We start from the raw sequence: 20,365 nt of genomic DNA, 5'->3' as shown, positions 1-20,365 counted from the left end.
TGAAATATACTAAGTAGATAGATAATCAAGTAGAAAATCGAGTGCAAACCTTGAAATATAGGAAGCAGAAAGGAAAAGTAAGAAATTTAAGTTACAGATTCAGAAAATAATAGAAAGTAACTCAATAATTATTAGAGAAGAGCAAGAGAAATGTAAAAATTGGTAGAAAAGAAAAGTTTTTTGGCAAAGAAATTTCTTGAAATGAAGATTACGCAAAAAAAACTCGAATTTCTTAAATTAAAGTGAAACTTAAAGCAGTAAACTATGGAAAACGGTTGAGAAATAGTTTGAGCATGGAAAAAACATTATAATACACTTAAATAGAAGAGCATAGCAGATAGATAGAAGAAGTTAGAGAAACAGAAAGATAGATAGTTTGTCAAAAAAGTTTATTTTTGTTGATTTTGTTTTGTTTTTGTATATTAATTAATAGTTGAAATTATAGAGGAAATATATACACAACGATTCGTAGAGTAAAAGGGAAAGAAATGTATAGAAATAGTAAGAAAGATTGCAGCAAAAAGTCAGAGTAAAGGTAAAAGTAAAGTAGCAGGTGAAAAGTAAAGAGAAAGAGAGAGAGAGAGAATAGCTAGTGACGAGTCGCGAGTAAAACGTTAAAAGTAACGAGTAACGAGAAGTTCAGAGTTGTTTTTTTTAAGTGCTACACATACGCGCTATAGGAAATAGGCTTGCAACTACTAAGTTTAAGTGACTACGACGCGCGTCCCCTTCTCCTGTGGTGTCTCCAGCTCCGTATCCGGGTCTGTCCAAGTGTGTCCGTGAGTTTTGGGGAGTGAGGGATGTGTATCTGTAATTGTTTTGTATGTTGTTTTCGTTTGTCGGGTAACTGTAGAAGACGCGCGTGGACGGCGGGTGGCACGCCAAGTTTTTCTTTTTTTTTTTTTTGCTTTGCTTTTTTTGGGGGGAGACAACTTAGGTGGATCGCTTAATCCTTCTTGTCATCGGTCTCCTTGTACCAATCCTCGCAGCCGGGCACATTCTCGGGCGCATCACACATCTCAGTCTGATCGTTGTACACCTCTCCAAGCTGGCAGCCCAGATCGCGAGGATCATCACCGTTGAGGCAGACGTAGAACTTCTGGCAATCGGTGGGATGCGCATACTTGGGATGTGTCACAACCTGACCGCGCACATCAGTCTTGGGCTGATCCTTGGGGCACGAGAAACCGCTCTCAGATTTTTCTAAACCAGAAAAGAAGAGCATAGCGAATGCAAAGTTCAATTAGCAAAGTTTATCAAAGCTTTCTTTCGCTAAACTTACTCTCGAGATTGCCGCAACCTTCACGCTTGGCTGTGTCGGGCCACACACAAGTGCCGGAGTACTCATCGAAGTGGAGGCCAACGGTGCACTTCATCTCCAGAGCATCACCATCGATGCAGTTGTAGAAGATGTTGCAGATGTGTGGCTCGGGATGGGCGAAGAAACCGTTCTTGCGTGGACAGTAAGTGGTCGACTTAGGTTCCTCTGTAGAAATAAAGAGATAAACAATATATAAAATTATGCATATTTTATGTGATTTCAAGAGAAAGCGAATAGAAGAACCTTGGACTTGGACTCTGTAATAAATATATTAAATTACATTTTCAATATATAATTATAATTTATCCTTCAATCAATCATTATATGTTGTTTTTTTGGTTTTAATATTTTGTTTTTTATAATAATTATGAAATTACATTTTTCATTAAAAATTCGAGCATAACTCTTATTTAAGAGCTAATTAAAGATTAAAAGATTAATTTCAAGTGAAAGTCATCATTATCATTATATGTGATTTTTTTTAATTTAATAATACCTATTCTTTTGTGGTTTTATAAAAAACTATAATAATTATGAAATAACAATTTTCATTAACAAGATTTGACCGCAACTCTTAATTATGGGTTTATTAATGATTTAAAGTTTATTAATAGCTTTTTTAAGTGAATCTAGAAAATTTGTGTTTTTTTAGTTTCAAGTGAAAGTTGAGAGAAAAACGAAATGCAAAAATCTGTCATACGTTTTTTTTAAATACCTATTATTTTCTGGTTTCATAATAAAAACATTAATAATAATTAAAAAATGAAAATTGTCAATTTAAAAATTTGACCATAAAGATTTAAAGTTCATAATTGTATTTTTTAAGTGAAATCAAAAAAAAAAAAGAAAATTTTAACCATAACTCTGTTTTTTGGCTTAATGAAAGGTTTAAAGTTCATAATTGATTTTTTTTTTTAAGTAAAAATAATGAAAAATTTAACCATAACTCTGTTTTTTGGCTTAATTTAAGGTTTAAAGATCATAATTGCTTTGTTTTAAGAGAAAGTCTACAAAAATCATGTTCAGACCGTACTTAAACTCTTGTTTAAGGGTCAATTCTAGATTTACAGTTTAAAATTTGGTTTTTCTTAAGTAAAAATCTAGAAAAATCTTGTTCAGATAATTTTGTTGGGTCTGATTTAAGAAAATATATCATAAACACTCAAATTTCAAGCAGAGAGTATAAGATTATTGTTACCAAAAGATTATTGATGTCGAGGTCTTTATAAGAACGAAAAGACAGAAAGAAAAAAAAGAGTGAGAGAGTGGAAGATACTTACGCAACTCTGTACGATCCTCGCAGTCGACGTTGAAGGGCTGATCGCACTTGTTGATCTTGCGGTTGAGTGGATCAAAGACAAGGCCATCGGGACAGAGCTTTGCCTTTGCGACGCCATCGTCGCACAAATAATATTTGTCGCATTGCACTTCGTCAGCGAATTGACCGTTCGGCTTGGGGCACTCGAAGGCAGCGCCAGCGCCATCTGTTGACGAGAAGGAAGAAGAAAGTTCATTAAACTGGCAGAGAAAAGCTTTCACATCATCCCCCCCCCCCCCACACACACACACACACACACACCACCAACGAGCTCAATTCGTATTTCCTACTTTGCAAAAAGTGTAACGCCAAAAACAATCGATAGATGGCGTTCGAAGCGATTGATCGAAATGGGTTTGAGGTTTTTCCTGTTTTATTAAACTCAGCACAGCAATTGCATAATCAAGTCTGACTTGGCTTTGGCTTGCAGCGCTCGTTCCAGTTTCGATTCCAGTTGCAGTCGCAGTTCCAGTCACAGTTGGTCTCAGTCCCAGTTACAGAGTCTTAAATGCAGCCAGCCGGTTTTGTCAGTTACCTGTTTTATTTTTTTTGTTGCCATCGAACTGCGGCATTTAACAACAAAAAATGCAAATTGTATACGCGACATTTGAAAGCTAAGCCAAGCTAAGCTAAGCTAACGCAAATGCCAGACAGGGTCGAGAGATATTGTACAGACAGTTAATAAAACTGTCAGACTGATGGACTGATACCGTTGTTGAGCAAACACACACTAACGCACACTCCAACACACACACACACACACACGCTTGTGTTACTCAAAAGTGCTGCCCAATGTCAAATTGATTAGCACTTTTTGGCTGCCGCAAAAAAAAAAAAGAATCGAAAGCTCGAGAGCGAGCTGTCGATGACGATTACGCATTGCAATTAATCGATTTGGGTGTGTAAATACTAAATGCAAAATGGCGGACATCTTCATCACACTCACTTGTTGTCGCTACACAGAGCGTCACCACAGCAATGGCACATAAAAATAATTTCATTTTGAAAACTTAAATGTGAACAACGAGCAATTAAAACAAACAAAAAAAAAAACAGAAAATTAAAATGTAAGTATTTCTTTTTGTGTTGTATCCTTTGGGACGGGACAAACTAGTAAATCGCGACTCAGCGGTGCGATGGTTAAACTTAAACTAACAACGGAACGCCAAAGAGGCGCACTTTTCAAGACTTTTTTACCGGCAACGCGTGCGCGACGTTTTGGCGTCGACAGCGCAGTCGGGGCGCAGACGCCAATGCTTAACCTGGGGGATTGCTGCGGTTTAGTCGTGCAGTCGACGCTGGCAGCGGCAGCGTCAGTAGCGGAGGCGGAGGTGGAGGTGGAGATGTAGGCAAAGAAAGGCAAGGCAAGGCAAAGCGCTGTAATGAAGCAAGGCAAGTAAACACACACACACGCACACATACAGTTGCCCACATAAAGTGTTTCATTTGTATGTGGTAGAAAGACAGCAACAGCCACAGCAACAACAAAAATAAGAAACAAAAACTTAAGTTTTGCCGGTTAACGATGTTGCGCCTTGCATGCAAATGCTTCGACAATTTCCAGCAATCAAAAACAGTCGCCAACAATAACACAACACAACACAAATAAAATCAAAATCAAAAGAAAGGAAAAGATAACATGTTAACATTCAAGATGGAACGAACAAAACGCGACAACGACGAAAAAAAAACCTTTCCAATAATAATAACCATAATAACGGGCAACTTCAATTTAAAGCCTGAATGCGTGTGTGTGTGGGTGAGTATGTGTGTGTGTGTCAGTGTGTACATGCAATTTGTAAACGTCAGCAGCCGACGCCTGTCGCTGCTTGCAGTGTGACCATAATTTATGACATAAGGCCTTGGACAGGATAAAAATTGTAAGTGTGTCAGCGCCAACTCAAAATATTGTATAAATCCATACGAAAATTGTATAAAATATATATCGTCCGCTTTTATGTAAATATGTAAAACTATGTATGTAAATATGCTAAGTGTGACGCACGCAATACCCAAAAAAAAAAAAAAACTAAAAACAAAAATGAACTCGTTGTCCTTGAGCGACGATCAAATAGCCGGCAAAACAACACGAGCATGGTAAAAACAGCAGCAACAACAACAACAGCGACAACGACAAAAAAGAAGAAAACAAAAATAAAATGCGAACGATACGAAAAACTGGCTGACCGAACCTTAAAGCAGTTAGCAACTAGTTAAAGTTAATTAAATAAACTTTTACTCTCGGTTGGTTGGTTGGTTGGACGCAGGTCCGGCTGGTTTAGCGGCTTCTAAGAAGCAACAATTAAATTGTAAATTATGCGCGTATCGAATTGTATCACACAGATACGCATCATAAACGACAACATCATAAACATAAACACACACACACACACACACTTGGGCGTCAAAAAAAGTGTATACACATGTATGCAATTAGCGAAAAACTCTATCTATATCTATCTCTGTCTGTCTGCCTGTCTGTCTACATGGTTTGGCAATAGTACAATAACAAAATATACCAGACTTACAAGATTCCAAAATATACCGCATATCGATCAAGTTTCGTCTTGTTGTTGTTGTTGTTGTTGTAGCAGATGCGCTGATTTATCATTATCATCATCAACATGAATATCATCATTATCGTCATTACTGTTGTTGCCTGGAGCAAGAGACAGCTGAAAGATTTTGTAATTCAAGGTTTTTTTTTTCGTTGCAACCAAATTAGCTTGCAAAACAACAAAGAAAACAACAGAAAAAAAAATACAGAGAGAAATAAAAAATTTAACTGATGAACGCGATCCACAATCAGCTAATGTTATTTTTTTTTTGGTCGTTATGAAATCAATGCATATGCAATTTATAGGCCATCAAAGTGTTTGCTTTTAAGCTCAAGATGCGCCAAGATAATAAAATGAGAAAAAGAAAAAGAAAAGAAAAACAAAAATATTAAAGACATTAATATTTGTGTTGATATACATGCACAAAATTTTGAGGCTGGGCTGTCTTGGGCGTCGCAGTCAAATGTGAACGAACTGTGTCATTGTCATGCGTGTGTGTGTGTGTGTTGGTGTGTATGTGTGGGTGTCTGAAGAGTTGGCAGTACTCTGTTGGTCTTTGGTCTTTTGGCATTTGGTGCCAGGTTAGCAAGCAGGCAAGCAAACAATTAACAACTAATTACGGAAACCGACGCTTAATATGCCAATTGCACACGAACAGTTTTACAGTTATGCTGGCTTGCTGCATATGAGCGTCGCATAAATTACAATGACAATGAGCATTTTGTACAAACTAACATTCTCGTCAGCTTTCTATTTCCATGGGGTTCTTATGATTTCACTTGACGGCCAAATGTGCATTGCATTAATTAGTGTCACTGCCATTAACAGCTGGGTGACACAACGCCATTTCACATTCAAGTATTGGTGACTAGAGCCGTTTTTTGAATTTTTAGCGCCGGCATACAACGCTGCCAGATCGATGCATTCAAGTGATGCAAAGCTGCCACATTATTTGAATACAGGGTGGCATAGCTCATGCAATGACTGTCTACTAATAGCATTTAAAACGCAATTGAAATTGTCTCTTAAATAATTATTATTATTAAAATTCTTAAGTAATTTAGCTTAAACGTGTACAAACTAAATACTTATTTGAAAATTCGTGCATTTCTATAGGAATTGTCCAACACTAATTTAGTAGTGTAGCCAAACATATGCGGCATATTTTTTTGAAGATTGCCTGGTATATTTTGATGTTTAAGCTGCGGTCACGCTGGACGCGTTTTCGATTTGGAACAAAATAAAATGTTATTTTAGCAACAATTTGCAAGTATTTGATTGGTCGCGCAAAACCGTGTATAAACAACATTGAAAGGTGCGCTTACTTTAAAATGTAAATAACGTAACTATAATCGAGTGCAGCATGTGAAAGCATTGCACACAAAAAGAAAAAAAAAAAATTTAGCACACGAACGGAAAGTAGAAAACGACGTCACAACGATGACTGCGCTGTCAGCGACGACTGTGGCTGCTGCCGTCGCCGACGTCGTCACATCTTGTGGTTGGCATTAGACTATTGATTTTTTTTTGTGTGTGCTGCTGCTGCTTCATGCATTATTGTTAGCCAAAATCCAATTCAAAAGTAATTGAACAGAACGCAGACGAAAAACGAAAAGGAAGACACTGACACACGCACAAACACACACACACACACACACACACATACGCAAATAGTACGCCTTTTAAGTTATGGCCAGTTGAGGTGACATCATCAAGCCAGCTGCTAACCAATATTGGTTACAACTGATTCATAATAATAATAATTTGCATTGCTTTTTCTCTTTTTCAGCTCCTTAGACTGCACTTGTTGTAGTTGTAGTTCTGCTTGTTGTTGCCGTTGTTGTCGAGCAGCGTTGAGCGACTTCCCCTCTCTGGCCCCGCCCCCTTCCCCCGGCATTGCACCTGTGCATAGAGCGATTAGATTAGCAGCGAAAGACTTGCGGCGTTGCCAGACTACGAGAAGACCAACACAACAAAAACATGGATCGCAAGGCTGAGCTGGAGCGCAAAAAGGCCAAGTTGGCAGCACTGCGCGAGGAGAAGGATCGACGTCGTCGCGAAAAGGAAATCAAAGACATGGAAGAAGCCGCCGGTCGCATTGGCACCGGCACCGGCATCGACAAGGATCAGCGCAAGTAAGTGGGAAATGTCCTTTATCATATATCTTATTGGATATATTTTGTATGATATGCTTATAGGGATCTAGACGAGATGTTGTCGTCGCTGGGCGTGGCGCCCGTTTCGGAAGTGTTGTCCTCATTGTCGTCGGCCAATTCGTTGACATCCGATAATTCCAATACACAGACACCCGATGTCAGTCTGCAAGCCACCGTAAATGGACAAGGGTAATTGCCTAAGCTCAATAAGAATGCTATTCTTATAGGAAAACATCTAACAAAACTGAAACTACTTTGAAATCATCCTTTTTTCAAGTGTTTGTAGTTTGTAATTCATTGTTTGCCTATAAGAAAAGCATTTGTATTGATTATTAAGTGAATTTATGGTATCTAAAGTATTGAATATCATATTTTATGCCTGTTCTTAATCTCAATTTATATTTGTATTGATGTATTTATGGTATCTAAAGTATTGAATATCATACTTTATGTCTGTTCCTTAACTCAATTTATATTATAATTGTTCTATTTGTTGCAGCAGCGTTGGCAAAAAGCAGCAGCCACTTAATCTGAGCGTCTACAATGTGCAGGCAACAAACATTCCACCAAAGGAGACACTCGTCTATACGAAACAAACACAAACCACCAGCACCGGAGGTCACGAGCGTGATGGTGCGTATTCTCTGATCGTATTTTGCGTACATAAATCTATTTACATATAATATTATTATAAAGTAGCAGTTATATTAGCTATAACACGGAACCAAATGTTGTGGCTATTGTGTAGAAACTTTCCCATAGTTTGTTTCTTCGACTCTATTGATTGATTTCTATTACAATGTTTGTCTGTGAAAACTGTTTCCCACTTTCTTTGTCCTCCCTCAAAACCAAAGAATCGTTAAAAAGCAAGTCTTATTAAATTTTCTTCCCCCTCACTTCCGACTTTCCTATTGTTAAATATTTTCAATTGTGTTGCGCCTCATTCGATTCGAAGTAATTTGTAGGGCAAACTTAAAATGCAAACAACAAACAAAATATTGATCAAGTGAAATAAAATAACAAATACAGTTCTTTCTTGCCACTCATCGCCTCTGTCAGGATATATGGAGGACTGGTGGCGTCCACGTAAAGGTACTAATCCTAGTTATAAGCAGGCTAAATTCATTCACTAATAATACATACAATCATATATTTTAGACAGCACACAATTTTCAAATCATCACACACAGTCTGTTTCATTTTTTGAGTTTCAACAATTCTCACTTTGAAATCTTAATTTTTCTTGAATTTTCTTTGGTGCAGCAGCTTCTTCAGCAAATTGTTTCTTTCGATTTTGTAATTCGATACCAATTTGTGGTTATATGATTCGATTTGAGCGCAATTTAATAATTTGTCTATTTACTTTTTCTTCCCCCTTTTATCTGTTCTTGGTACGCACGCAAAAAAAACTGCAGCTCATGCTACGGATTATTATGGTGAGTAGTTGTTGATTCTTGTATGTAAAACTAAACTAGTTAGTTACCAACCTACCTACCTACCTACCCCCTCGAAATATCTTTGACTATCCCACCCACCAAGTAGTGTACATTAATAATAATGATATAATAACAACAATCTATCTATCACTGCATAATCTATCTATCTATCTATCTGCTTCTCTGTTTTGTCGTACGTAGTTTGAACGAATCTCGCTGTCGTTAATCGTTTCGTTACTCGTTACTCGCTACACTCGTACTCGTTACTCGTTAGTTGTATTTTGTTTACTTTCCTTCTATATCTGTATGTGTATCTTTAGAGTTAAATCTAGTACTTTTGCTCAATCTCTCACGCATCTTAATATATATATTTAGATTTAGATTCTACAATTTGCTTTTGTTTTCGGCCTTTTCGGTACAATTTCCCCCAATTTAATGATTTCTTTTTGATTTTCATGTAGAAAAAAAGCAAAAAACAAAAACAAAAAAAAACGAGATTCTGTTTGTATCAGCATTTATTATTGTTAAGCATATATATCTAGATGTTATCACATATATATTTATTAATATGTGTGTGCTACATTTAGAGATCTATTATTGAAGCGTTTATGACTACGTATTACGTATGTATATCAAATTGTTCGAACTCCACCCAATTTATAAGTTTTTAATTCTTTTAAGTAGTTGACATCATTTTACTTTTACTTTTTTGTTTAAGTTATTCTCTCTTTTTCTTAAGAAACCAAACAATAAGAAAAGTGCTCGCATTTTGATTTTGCGTATGACACTGTATAACAGTCCCGGCTGTTATACTTTAGCTGTGTATTTGGAGGTTAGGCTTGCCTTTCGTTGATCATTATTTATGTTTTTTTTTTAGCATAACTAAAACGACATTTATCTAAATATATATTTATATATCCATAATGTGTTTAGCCAACTTTTCCATACATATATATATACATATCTTCTTAACTATAAATTATAATAAGTCTAAATGAATTGTAAGCCTAAACATACACACATGCTCACACACACTCACACACACACACCCACACATACACTGACACACACAATGCATGTGTAAGCACTGAGAAATATCATGTACTATATATAATACTATATACTATATATTGACTTAGAACTTATCAGTTATATAATCGTAACATTGTAATATCGATATCGGTCTACCGATCGATTTATGTGCTAATATTTTTTTTCTCAAATTTACCGACCAAAAAAGACCAAGATAAAAAGAAAAGTTTTTATGTTCTATCGACCCCACTCTCTCTATCTCTATCTATCTCTCTCGATATCTGTTTCTCATTCCCATCCTCGAAAAAGAAAACACACGTCTCTCGAAAGCATTTCTCAATATTTCCATAAAATAATCTCATAAAAGCGAAAGCTTTTAATTCGATTCCGTTCATCACATTTGGTTTGATTCTGTTTTTTTTTTTATTACTATCATTTTGTGACAAAGAGTTTTGCAAACTCGAATCAACAATTTTTTTAAGGGGCGGTACGACGCAAAAAAAAAAAAAGATTTTAAATATATTGGAAGCCCGAATTTTGCTTTTGTTTTTGAAAAAAAAAATACTGAAATGAAACTGAAACAACTACAATGTATATGTACAATATATTTATTTCTTTATATTTCTTCAAGATGAATACAATCTTAATCCGGGTTTAGAGTGGGAGGATGAATTCACAGGTAGGTACACCACTCGATGACAGTGACGGGAATCTCGACATGAAGCAAAATAGGAACGTACAAATTCTAACAAATTCTGAAGTTCTGAAATTTTTCAATTTAAATTACATGTTGAAAATTGCAATGAGATAAACGATAAAAAAAAAGATCTTCGCGGCTGGCTGTCACTTTCTAGCGAACACACACGGACACAACACAAACACAGACACGCTCTCTCTCCCTCTCTCTATCTCAATCTCTCGCTCTTTGTCTCTATCCGTCTGTCTCTGTCTTGCCAAATGTGTGTGCTACTCTCTTATCATATTGCATGCATCCCAACTCTTTCCATCATACTCATTGTCTCTCGCATATTTTGTGACTAATCCAAAGATTCATCAAATTCATCGAAAATGTTAAAAACACAAAATTCAAATCTAACTGCGATTTAAATTGCAATCGAATTGCGAGCTGAGTGTGTGAAAGCTTTTTGGTTTCGGCTACGAACGGTCACATTGTTTTTTTTTTTTTTTTTTTTTTTTTGAAACGACCGATATTCCAGTTCCTTCCAGTTCGAGTGATCCTTTCGTCTTGTCTCTTCTTCCGCGCACTCTCACCTACACACGCACACACACACATGCATTCTCTCTGCATCTGCATCTGTCTCCGTCTCTGTCTCTCACCACAAGCACAGCAAAAACAAAAACAACAAAAAAAGCGATGTTGGCGACCACGAACGAAATGCGAAAAGCGACCTCTGTTGGCTGTTATTGAATGGTTACAAAAGCAATTAAAAAGGCAATGAGAAAAATATGTGTAATATATATATTTCTAGCATAAAATACCAATATGTAATTTTAAGTGCAAATTTATAAACTGGGTGGAGCAATTGAAACAAAACAGTAACTGAAAATCGCGTTAGTCGAGAAATGTTGATATGAACTCTCGCATAGTGAATAATACTATAATATGATAACTAGCAATTACAACTACTACTACTACTACTACAACTACACACACACATACATAGATGCATACAAAAACATACCATAATAATAATACTACTTGAATATCTCTTATGCTGCGACACACACACAAACATATGTACATACACACACACACACAAACACAAACGTACATACAACAACAACACACAAGAGAAAACGTTTGTACATTGAACTTTGTTTTAAAGAGATTTTGTTTCTTTTTGTTTGTTTTCTAATTGGCTTTGTGTAATAGTTTCAAACGGTAAAAAGCGAATGCACCTATCTCTTTCTAACACACACACACACACACGTACACAGCATATACTATATACTATGTGTGTAAGATATGTAAAATATAAACGGAGCATACCCTATTTGATACATTCTACACACGGTATTTGTGGTGCGTGTGTGTTCCCCCCTCCCCTCTCTCCACCTTCTCCCACTACACACACACTTTCTCTCTTCCTCTTTATACATGCTCTCCCACAACGGTGTGGAGTGTCTCTCTATGTCACTGTCCCCCTTTCTCTCTCGTTGTCAAAGTTTATCTGTCTATCGCTGTTTTTCAACACTGCAACTGAACACAGACACACACACATACACAATAACCAACCCCCCTCCCCATGATCACCAAGCTAAGCTCCCAGCTGAGACAAAGCCAAACTGAAAAAAGTCAAACAAAACAAAAATGCAATGCAAGAATGACAGAGACAACAACAACAAACAACAACAACAAGCAGCAAACGCAAAAGAGTTAAAAGAGTGCAACAACAACAACAAGAAACCGAAAGCAAATGCAAAAGTAGAATTGTTCCTGTTCTGTCGATTGTCAAGTTCCTTTAGCTGTGTTAGTTTTATACCTTAAACAGTGCTTGCATTTGATGCCCAAGGAGATGACGAAGAGAGCTCGCTTCCCCATTTGGATCACGGCTTCAGCTCCAAGCTGCCACCAGGCTATCTCAACCATGGACTGCCCACCGTCAAGGACGTGGCGCCCGCCATCACGCCCCTCGAACAGAAGAAGGAGCAGGAGGAGAAGAAGGAAGGTGAGTCCCCAAATGCTCCCCCAAATCAAACCATTTTTAGGGGACTTTTCTTATGTTGGAATTAACCTTTTATCTTCCTTTCTGCTCTATTCAGTCAAGGAACTGTCGGAGGAGCAGAAGCAGATGATCATCCTGTCGGAGGACTTTCAGCGATTCGTCTTGCGCGCCGGACGCGTCGTGGAGCGTGCGCTCTCCGAGAACGTGGACATCTATACGGACTACATCGGGTGCGGGGACAACGAGGAGGCGAATGACGAACGCTCCCATGCACGGCTGTCGCTGAATCGGGTGTTCTACGATGAGCGCTGGTCGAAGAATCGCTGCATCACGAGCATGGATTGGTCGACACATTTCCCTGAACTGGTTGTGGCCTCGTATCACAACAACGAGGAGAGTCCCAATGAGCCGGATGGCGTTGTGATGGTTTGGAATACCAAATTCAAGAAGCAAACGCCCGAGGATGTTTTCCATTGCCAGAGCGCCGTCATGTCCACCTGCTTTGCCAAGTTCAATCCCAATCTGATACTCGGCGGCACATATTCGGGACAGATTGTCCTCTGGGACAATCGCGTCCAGAAGCGTACCCCCATCCAACGGACACCATTGAGCGCAGCGGCCCACACACATCCCGTGTACTGTCTGCAAATGGTTGGCACACAGAATGCGCACAATGTCATCTCCATATCGTCGGATGGCAAGTTGTGTTCGTGGTCGTTGGACATGTTGTCCCAACCGCAGGACACATTGGAGTTGCAGCAACGTCAGTCGAAGGCCATTGCAATCACATCGATGGCATTCCCGGCCAATGAGATCAACAGCCTGGTGATGGGCAGCGAGGATGGTTATGTCTATTCGGCCTCACGTCATGGCCTGCGCTCGGGTGTGAATGAGGTGTTTGAACGTCACTTGGGACCCATCACTGGCATCTCGACGCATTACAATCAATCGTCACCGGACTTTGGGCATCTGTTCCTTACCTCCTCCATTGACTGGACCATCAAATTGTGGTCCCTCAAGGTAAGTTTGATTGCCTGAAGCAGAGAGAGTAAGAGAGTGATGTCTAACCGATAATCTTCCGATAGGATACACGACCTTTGTATTCGTTTGAGGACAACTCGGACTATGTGATGGACGTCGCCTGGTCGCCCGTTCATCCCGCCCTCTTTGCGGCTGTCGATGGTAGCGGTCGTCTCGATTTGTGGAATCTCAATCAAGACACCGAAGTACCAACAGCCTCAATCGTTGTCGACGGTGCGCCGGCGCTCAATCGCGTCTCGTGGACCCCATCCGGGTTGCATGTCTGCATTGGCGATGAGTCCGGCAAACTGTATGTCTACGATGTGGCTGAGCATCTGGCGCAACCGTCGCGCGATGAATGGTCGCGATTCAATGCCACGCTTAACGAGCTCAAGATGAACCAAAACGATGAGGTCTAAGAGAAGTTCCCTTTTTTCCACCCCCTCCAAAAAACCATCTTCCGCTCCTCCAACCCAAAAAAGTTCCCCTCACGGGAAAACAAACACAAAGGAAAAACAAAAAAAGAATAACTAATAACAACGTTGATATATAGTAGGATGAGTTGTCTGCTCCCATCTCTAAGCAATTGGAGTTATATTCATAGATCGTTACGCTTGAGTCAGTGTTGGAAAGCGTGGACAAGGAGTAGAAAGGAGCAGTAGAACACCACACACACACACACACACGCGATGCAAACAAAAGACTATATATTTGTATTTGTATTTTTTTTTTGGGAATTTAATATTTAATTGTATTTACATATATATTTACTATATACTTTATGTAACTACTCGTGCTATATTATTAGTTTCCGCTTCCGTTGCTTCCTTCCCTTCCCTTCCCTATTCCATCCCCCGCACAGTGGTGAAGTTCATGAAATGAAATTCAACACATGAGAACTCGAAAAACGAAGTTCACGCGTTTTGGTGAATTTCATCAAATGAAGTTCAACACAAGAAGATGAAGAGAACTCAAATCGAGTTAGAAGAGAACTCAGAAAAAAAAGAATCCTGCTAACATTTTTGCATTGGTATTGTAATTTATTTTGATACAAATATTATTATAGATATTATTATTATTATTAGAAGTGATTTGATCTTTCTGTTTTGCATTTTCCTCTCTCGCGCCCTGTGTATAAAAAAAAAAACAAAAACGAAAAGAAGAAAACTAAAAACGAATCGAAAAAAGAAAATGATTTTTTTTTCATTCATACACATACATATGCATATACATATATACGATATATATATATATATAAAGCGAACAACAAGTTGAGAATTAGAAGAATGAGATAAACAAAAACACACACACAAAATGTATATTATTAATGAACTCGTGCAAAGTAACAAAACTGAGCAAACTATTTAAACGAGATTAAATAAAGATAAACCTATTAACACACATACACACCACACACACACACATGCATGCATCAGCGCATGTTAGTGTGTGTGTGTGTGTGTGTGTGTGTGTGTGCGTGCGTGCGTGAATAATGCCTCAATTAAACCGCATTCTTTTCTATTCATTCACTTTGGCATGAATCATGCCAAAGCTACGCTAGTGCAAATGCATTTGTATTTGTGACAGTCCGTAGTTAGAATGAGGTGATGTCGTCTTAAAGCTCTCACGTCTCAAGTGTATGCGACGCAAGCCGTAGTTGGAAGAAAGAGACATTCAAAGCTCGCTCGCTTGCTGGCAAAAGCTTTTGCCTATGCAAGCAAACATGCTATGCGCCAGGTTGGGCGGTTGGGCGATGACAACGCCGCCTCAGTTGCAAAAGCTAAAGCAAACAGAGCAGACGAAAGCGCACTACCAAAGAAAACAACAGCAAAATTTGCATAGAAAGTGCAGAGTGAATCATCATAAAAACACTTGTGCGAAATTACGTTTAACGTGCAGCAAACAAAATGGATTACAAGGTAAGCGAGTGCAGTGCTCGATTGGTTGTTTGTTTGTTCGATACTTTACACTGAATATTGATTTGACTGCGCCCAGCCTGTGCCCACTGTTGTGCCCCGCAGCCCCTTCGACCCCGCCAGCGACAGCCAGGAGCTGCGTGATGCGATGCGTGGCCTGGGCACCGATGAGCAGAAAATCATCGATGTGCTGACGACGCGCACCAATGGGCAACGTCAGAAAATTAGAGCCATCTATGAGTCAGAGTTCGAAAGCGATCTTATCGATGACTTGAAGGGCGAGCTGGGCGGCCATTTTGAAGATGTTATCGTGGCACTGATGCGACCACCGGTCGAATATCTGTGCAAGCAGCTGCATGCGGCCATGGCCGGTGTGGGCACCGAGGAGGCAACGCTCGTCGAGATCTTGTGCACCAAGAGCAACGAGGAGATGCAGCAGATTGCCGTCACCTACGAGGATCAGTATGGACGCCCCCTGGCCGAGCAGATGTGCAGCGAGACGTCTGGCTTCTTTCGCCGCCTGCTCACGCTTATTGTGACGGGAGTGCGTGATAATCTCGACACGCCCGTGGATGCCGAGCAGGCCAAGGATCAGGCTGCACAGCTGTATGCGGCAGGCGAGGCCAAACTGGGCACCGACGAGGAGGTCTTCAATCGCATCATGGCGCACGCCAGCTTCGCCCAGCTGCGTCTCGTCTTTGACGAATACAAGGAGCTCTCTGGCCAGACCATTGAGCAGGCGATCAAGCATGAGATGGCCGATGAGCTGCACGACGCCATGATGGCCATAGGTAAGGCTGATACTCCCTCTACAGGGTATGGATAAGAGGGTATATTCTTAGACGATAAATCAAGCATCCTCTGCCCCATCACTGGATAGATTTAGATCATAATTGTAATATCCCATAATTGAAAAACGATTAATAATATTCTATATTCCCTCTGTAGTTGAGTGTGTGCAGTCGCCAGCGGCTTTCTTTGCCAATCGTCTGTACAAGGCGATGAACGGCGCCGGCACCGATGACGCGACGCTTATACGCATCATTGTCTGTCGCTCTGAGATCGATCTGGAGACCATCAAGCAGGAGTTTGAGCGCATCTACAATCGCACGCTCCACAGTGCTGTTGTGGTGAGTTAAGAGCTGAACTTGTTAAAATCATCTAGTTATATTCCCCATACATACATAGTTTAAACACTTGAGTAATGCTTATCCACCTTTTGCTTTTTTTTGTATTCCTGGTTCTTGTTCTTGATCCGTTTGTTATTGTCTTGTTGTTGTTGGTGGTGCTAGGACGTAAGTATTGGGCTCACTCACATTGGCTTTTAACTTTCGGTTTACGGAATTCCAAATTATCTAAGCTTCAAATCAACTTTTTAAACAACTTGATTAATCTCGTATTTTCTTCTCTTGCAGGCGGAGACTTCGGGTGATTACAAGCGCGCTTTGACAGCGCTGTTGGGAGGCGCCTAAGCAGGAACAGAAACAGGAATATAAGAATGTCAATGCTAATCCGAGATTAAATATATATATATATAGTATTGTAGTGCCTTTAGAACAGTATGACTCGCTTTTAATGTTTGCTTGAAGCGCACAGTTGCAGCTATACAATTATTATTATGTGTATTACAAAACTTAAGCTAAAACTTTAAGTTTTAATAAAATTGTTACTCAACTTAAAATTTGTTAATTAAAACCATCGACAAGAAGAGTGGGCAGGGGATTAGGTTTAGAATAGTGAGGTAGCAGTTGCATTTACTTAGCTTACTTCATCAGTTCCCACAATAAAAAACTGCAAACTACTTCTCGTATGTTTAAAACCCTCGATTTATGCACGTTAAATCGATAGCTGCAATTTGAAAACAAATCGTTGCACCTGTCATCGATATTGAGCAAAGCTATTGCAATCGATAACTGCAGTTGCATAAACACAAACCACCGGGAATGTGTAGTCAACATGGCTCAAGAAATAATTCATTTAAAATAACTTAAACGTATTATGAGTGTAATAAAAAAGGCAAATACACACAAAATATAAATTAAAAGGTACAATTTCATTATGCGCTGCCCTAATTTTCACCTGCATATTGTGGAATTGCAAAAACAACCAGCTAGCTAACTGTTTATGGTTGCCATGTTGAAACTCACCAAACACACAAAATCATTTATGAAAATGTCTCTGCATACATATGTAAGTATGCCACATTTTTGTTTTATATATTTCAAACTAAGCACTTCAAATGTTGCTGATTCCAAAAACAAAAATAGCAAATAATACAACTTAAAGTTTTCAAATCAAAATGGAATTTTGAACAAATTGCTTCAATACGCTAACGGAATAGTGTGACCAGTCCAGCACAAATTCTACAGAGCGCAAAGCTAATTAGTATATTTCGAAATTGCGGTCACGCTGACACTGCAACAGCGGCAAATGTTTTTGTTTTGTCAGTTATTTCATTTGCTTATGTAGCCTCCTAAAAAAAAAAAAGATTACACAAATTTGTAACAAATTCCATAACGACATACGTGATAAATAGCACACATACACACACATAATGTTTGCGCTAAAACGCCTGCCACGTTTCTGCCTGTTGCGCGCAATCCATCAACAGCAACAAAGCTCCACAGCCAAGTTCTCCAAATACGCCACAACAGGTGCCAAAGGCACAGGACAGGAGGAAGAGACGCGTGTGGGCGGCAGTGGCAGTATTGCCGAAGCTCTGCGCCATGGACAGCGTGCCCTAGGGCAGCCCACATGCTACACGCATCCGCATCTAATAAAAGCCAATGAACTTGTGCCCGGCGTGGAGCTGCGCGAGTTTCAATTGCGGCGCACATCACTGATGCAGGGCCTTAAGGCATATGCCGAGAGCTTTGGCGATGAGTTCAATGGCCGAGCCTCCAAGAGTCATATGGTAAGTATCAAAGCATCAAAAATACATTAATCCTCATTAAGGCATCTTTGGCAGCTGGTGATTGGCGCCGCAGCCAAAAAGTACATGAGCGGCAAGATACCGTATGTGTTTCGACAGAGCTCGGACTTTTACTATTTGACCGGCTGCCTGGAGCCGGATGCCATACTCATGATGACCATCGACGATGCGTCGCAGGTGCAATCGACACTCTTTATGCGCCCCAAGGATCCGCACGCCGAGCTCTGGGATGGACCACGCACGGGACCCGAATACGCCGTCCCGTTGTTTGGTGTACAGCAATCGTATCCCATCGACAGCTTTGCGCAGCTGGCGGCCAAGAGTGTGGCGCATTTGAAGCCACATCTGTGGTTCGATCTAAAGCATTCGGAGCTGCCGCAGTTGAACGATGCCATGCTGCAGCTGTGCAACAGCGAACGGGCACGCCTCCTGCCCGCCTACAGCTTTGTGGAAAATATGCGACTGCTCAAATCACCGGCGGAAATGCAATTGATGCGTCGCACTTGTGAAATCGCTTCGCTTGCCTTCAACGAGGTGATGGCGGAGACACGGCCTGGACAATCGGAGCATCAGCTGTATGCATCGATAGACTTCAAGTGCCGCATGCGCAACGCCAGCTATTTGGCTTATCCACCTGTGGTGGCTGCCGGCAAGAATGCCACCGTTATACACTATGTGAACAACACGCAGCTGCTGCAGCCAAAGGAACTGCTGCTCATGGATGCGGGCTGTGAGTACGGCGGCTACACCAGCGACATAACTCGCACTTGGCCCGTGAGCGGAGAGTTTACGGATGCCCAGCGCACGCTCTATGACATGATGGAGCAGCTGCAAAAGGAAACAATTGGTTTGCTCTTACTTTGTTTCCTCTTGAATCCCTCAATTAATGTATTTTACTTGTAGAGTTGATCATGCAGCCAGGCGGAGAGTCGTTGGATCAATTGTTTGAGACCACCTGCTTTAAGTTGGGCAAATATCTGCAGGAGATTGGGCTGGTGTCGAAGCATTTGAGTGACTACAAGGAGCTGGCCAGTCAGGGCTACAAATTCTGTCCGCATCATGTGTCGCATTACCTCGGCATGGATGTCCACGATACCCCGCATGTGCCGCGCAACACACGCCTCATGCCGGGCATGGTCTTCACCGTTGAGCCGGGCATTTATATTGATGAGCAGCGCACGGATGTGCCGCCCGAATTCCGTGGCATTGGCATACGCATCGAGGACGATATACTGATCAATGAGCAGGGCCAAGTGGAGGTGCTGACAGCCAAATGCCTGAAGGAGCGACGTGCGCTCGAGAATCTCTTCAAGGTGAAACCGCAGCAGCAGCAAGATTGAAGCACATATTTCTGAACAAAATTACTAGTCATAAATCAGTGTAACACAGAGAAAGAGAGAGAGAGATAGTAAGTGAGAAGAGTAGGTAAATAAGCAGTAAAATTTAAAGGCAATTGTAACAACAGATGAACTAAAGCTGAGAAAAGAAAAGCAGCCAGATCAAAGCTTTCGCCATTAACAAGAAAATTCATATATAGAGACAAAGAGATAGAAGGAGTAATCAAAGATCAGCTATACAACACAATCTTGTACAAAATTGAAGCTCTGAACTTTGATCGCATTGTTAACATTATATTTTGCTGCAAACAGAATCAGATTTCCAATTCAAAAGAGCAACTAAATTTGTTAATTAGCAATCATTATTTCAATTCAATTGTAATTACAAAATTTAAGCCAAATTTCAAAACAATACAAACTAGTCTTACATAGAGAAAGCGAAAGTCTTCAAACAAGATTCGACTTCTCTCCATAATGTGTTCTATAAAAGTTAATTAACTATTCAAATGCAATTGGTCTCAAGATTAACAGTAATTCCTAAACAATTTGAACAAATTTCACAGAGAATGAATTGAGAAGAAATATATAAATGCAATTAATCTTCTCATGTTTAACATAAATTCCTAAACAACAAACAATGAACTAATTTAAC

At 39.9% G+C, this 20,365-nt stretch overlaps 4 protein-coding genes across 26 annotated transcripts; 3 read left to right on the top strand and 1 right to left on the bottom strand.

The window, feature by feature from the left end:
- Positions 1-861: 861 nt before the first annotated feature.
- Positions 862-3,722, bottom strand: LOC117577855 (protein obstructor-E). The gene is made up of 4 exons (XM_034262802.2): positions 3,586-3,722; positions 2,602-2,805; positions 1,283-1,486; positions 862-1,203 (listed from the first exon to the last, which is right to left on the bottom strand). The coding sequence occupies exons 1-4, from the start codon at positions 3,638-3,640 to the stop codon at positions 947-949; spliced, it is 720 nt and encodes a 239-aa protein (XP_034118693.2). The 5' UTR covers positions 3,641-3,722; the 3' UTR covers positions 862-946.
- Positions 3,723-6,378: 2,656 nt separating this feature from the next.
- On the top strand, positions 6,379-14,720 carry LOC117577970 (cytoplasmic dynein 1 intermediate chain). 23 transcript variants are annotated; one of them, XM_034263037.2, is made up of 10 exons: positions 6,379-6,512; positions 6,987-7,332; positions 7,396-7,542; positions 7,856-7,986; positions 8,413-8,445; positions 8,769-8,789; positions 10,453-10,500; positions 12,359-12,511; positions 12,606-13,528; positions 13,594-14,720. In XM_034263037.2, exons 2-10 carry the CDS (start codon positions 7,178-7,180, stop codon positions 13,945-13,947), a joined length of 1,965 nt encoding a protein of 654 aa, XP_034118928.1. In that variant the 5' UTR covers positions 6,379-6,512; positions 6,987-7,177; the 3' UTR covers positions 13,948-14,720. The 23 variants fall into 23 exon arrangements, with proteins under 23 accessions (XP_034118928.1, XP_034118927.1, XP_034118923.1 ...); XM_034263036.2 differs by having other exon boundaries at positions 12,356-12,511; XM_034263032.2 differs by having other exon boundaries at positions 8,383-8,445.
- Positions 14,721-15,285: 565 nt separating this feature from the next.
- LOC117577972 (annexin B10) lies at positions 15,286-17,117 on the top strand. The gene is made up of 4 exons (XM_034263054.2): positions 15,286-15,447; positions 15,524-16,235; positions 16,393-16,574; positions 16,860-17,117. Exons 1-4 carry the CDS (start codon positions 15,436-15,438, stop codon positions 16,914-16,916), a joined length of 963 nt encoding a protein of 320 aa, XP_034118945.1. The 5' UTR covers positions 15,286-15,435; the 3' UTR covers positions 16,917-17,117.
- A 629-nt stretch (positions 17,118-17,746) lies between these two features.
- Positions 17,747-19,782, top strand: LOC117577971 (xaa-Pro aminopeptidase 3). Its single transcript, XM_034263052.2, has 3 exons — positions 17,747-18,358; positions 18,413-19,223; positions 19,280-19,782. Exons 1-3 carry the CDS (start codon positions 17,999-18,001, stop codon positions 19,714-19,716), a joined length of 1,608 nt encoding a protein of 535 aa, XP_034118943.1. The 5' UTR covers positions 17,747-17,998; the 3' UTR covers positions 19,717-19,782.
- Positions 19,783-20,365: the final 583 nt, after the last annotated feature.

The sequence above is a fragment of the Drosophila albomicans genome, chromosome X, assembly GCF_009650485.2.
Source record: "Drosophila albomicans strain 15112-1751.03 chromosome X, ASM965048v2, whole genome shotgun sequence".
Classification (NCBI taxonomy): domain Eukaryota; kingdom Metazoa; phylum Arthropoda; class Insecta; order Diptera; family Drosophilidae; genus Drosophila; species Drosophila albomicans.
This window is presented reverse-complemented; position numbering and strand designations above follow the sequence as displayed.

Bases quoted from the DNA above. Each gene is read 5' to 3' on its own strand.
- LOC117577855 (XM_034262802.2), bottom strand. From the start codon at position 3,640: ATGAAATTATTTTTATGTGCCATTGCTGTGGTGACGCTCTGTGTAGCG. The intron at 2,806-3,585 runs GTGAGTGTGATG...TCTCGTCAACAG, and splicing joins GCTCTGTGTAGCGACAACAA to ATGGCGCTGGCGCTGCCTTC. The intron at 1,487-2,601 runs GTAAGTATCTTC...TTATTTCTACAG, and splicing joins CGAGGATCGTACAGAGTTGC to AGGAACCTAAGTCGACCACT.
- LOC117577970 (XM_034263030.2), top strand. From the start codon at position 7,178: ATGGATCGCAAGGCTGAGCTGGAGCGCAAAAAGGCCAAGTTGGCAGCA. The intron at 7,987-8,382 runs GTGCGTATTCTC...TAACAAATACAG, and splicing joins CGGAGGTCACGAGCGTGATG to TTCTTTCTTGCCACTCATCG. The intron at 8,790-10,452 runs GTGAGTAGTTGT...TATTTCTTCAAG, and splicing joins TCATGCTACGGATTATTATG to ATGAATACAATCTTAATCCG.
- LOC117577972 (XM_034263054.2), top strand. The intron at 16,236-16,392 runs GTAAGGCTGATA...TTCCCTCTGTAG, and splicing joins CGACGCCATGATGGCCATAG to TTGAGTGTGTGCAGTCGCCA. The intron at 16,575-16,859 runs GTGAGTTAAGAG...CTTCTCTTGCAG, and splicing joins CGCTCCACAGTGCTGTTGTG to GCGGAGACTTCGGGTGATTA.
- LOC117577971 (XM_034263052.2), top strand. From the start codon at position 17,999: ATGTTTGCGCTAAAACGCCTGCCACGTTTCTGCCTGTTGCGCGCAATC. The intron at 18,359-18,412 runs GTAAGTATCAAA...CATCTTTGGCAG, and splicing joins GAGCCTCCAAGAGTCATATG to CTGGTGATTGGCGCCGCAGC. The intron at 19,224-19,279 runs GTTTGCTCTTAC...TTTTACTTGTAG, and splicing joins GCTGCAAAAGGAAACAATTG to AGTTGATCATGCAGCCAGGC.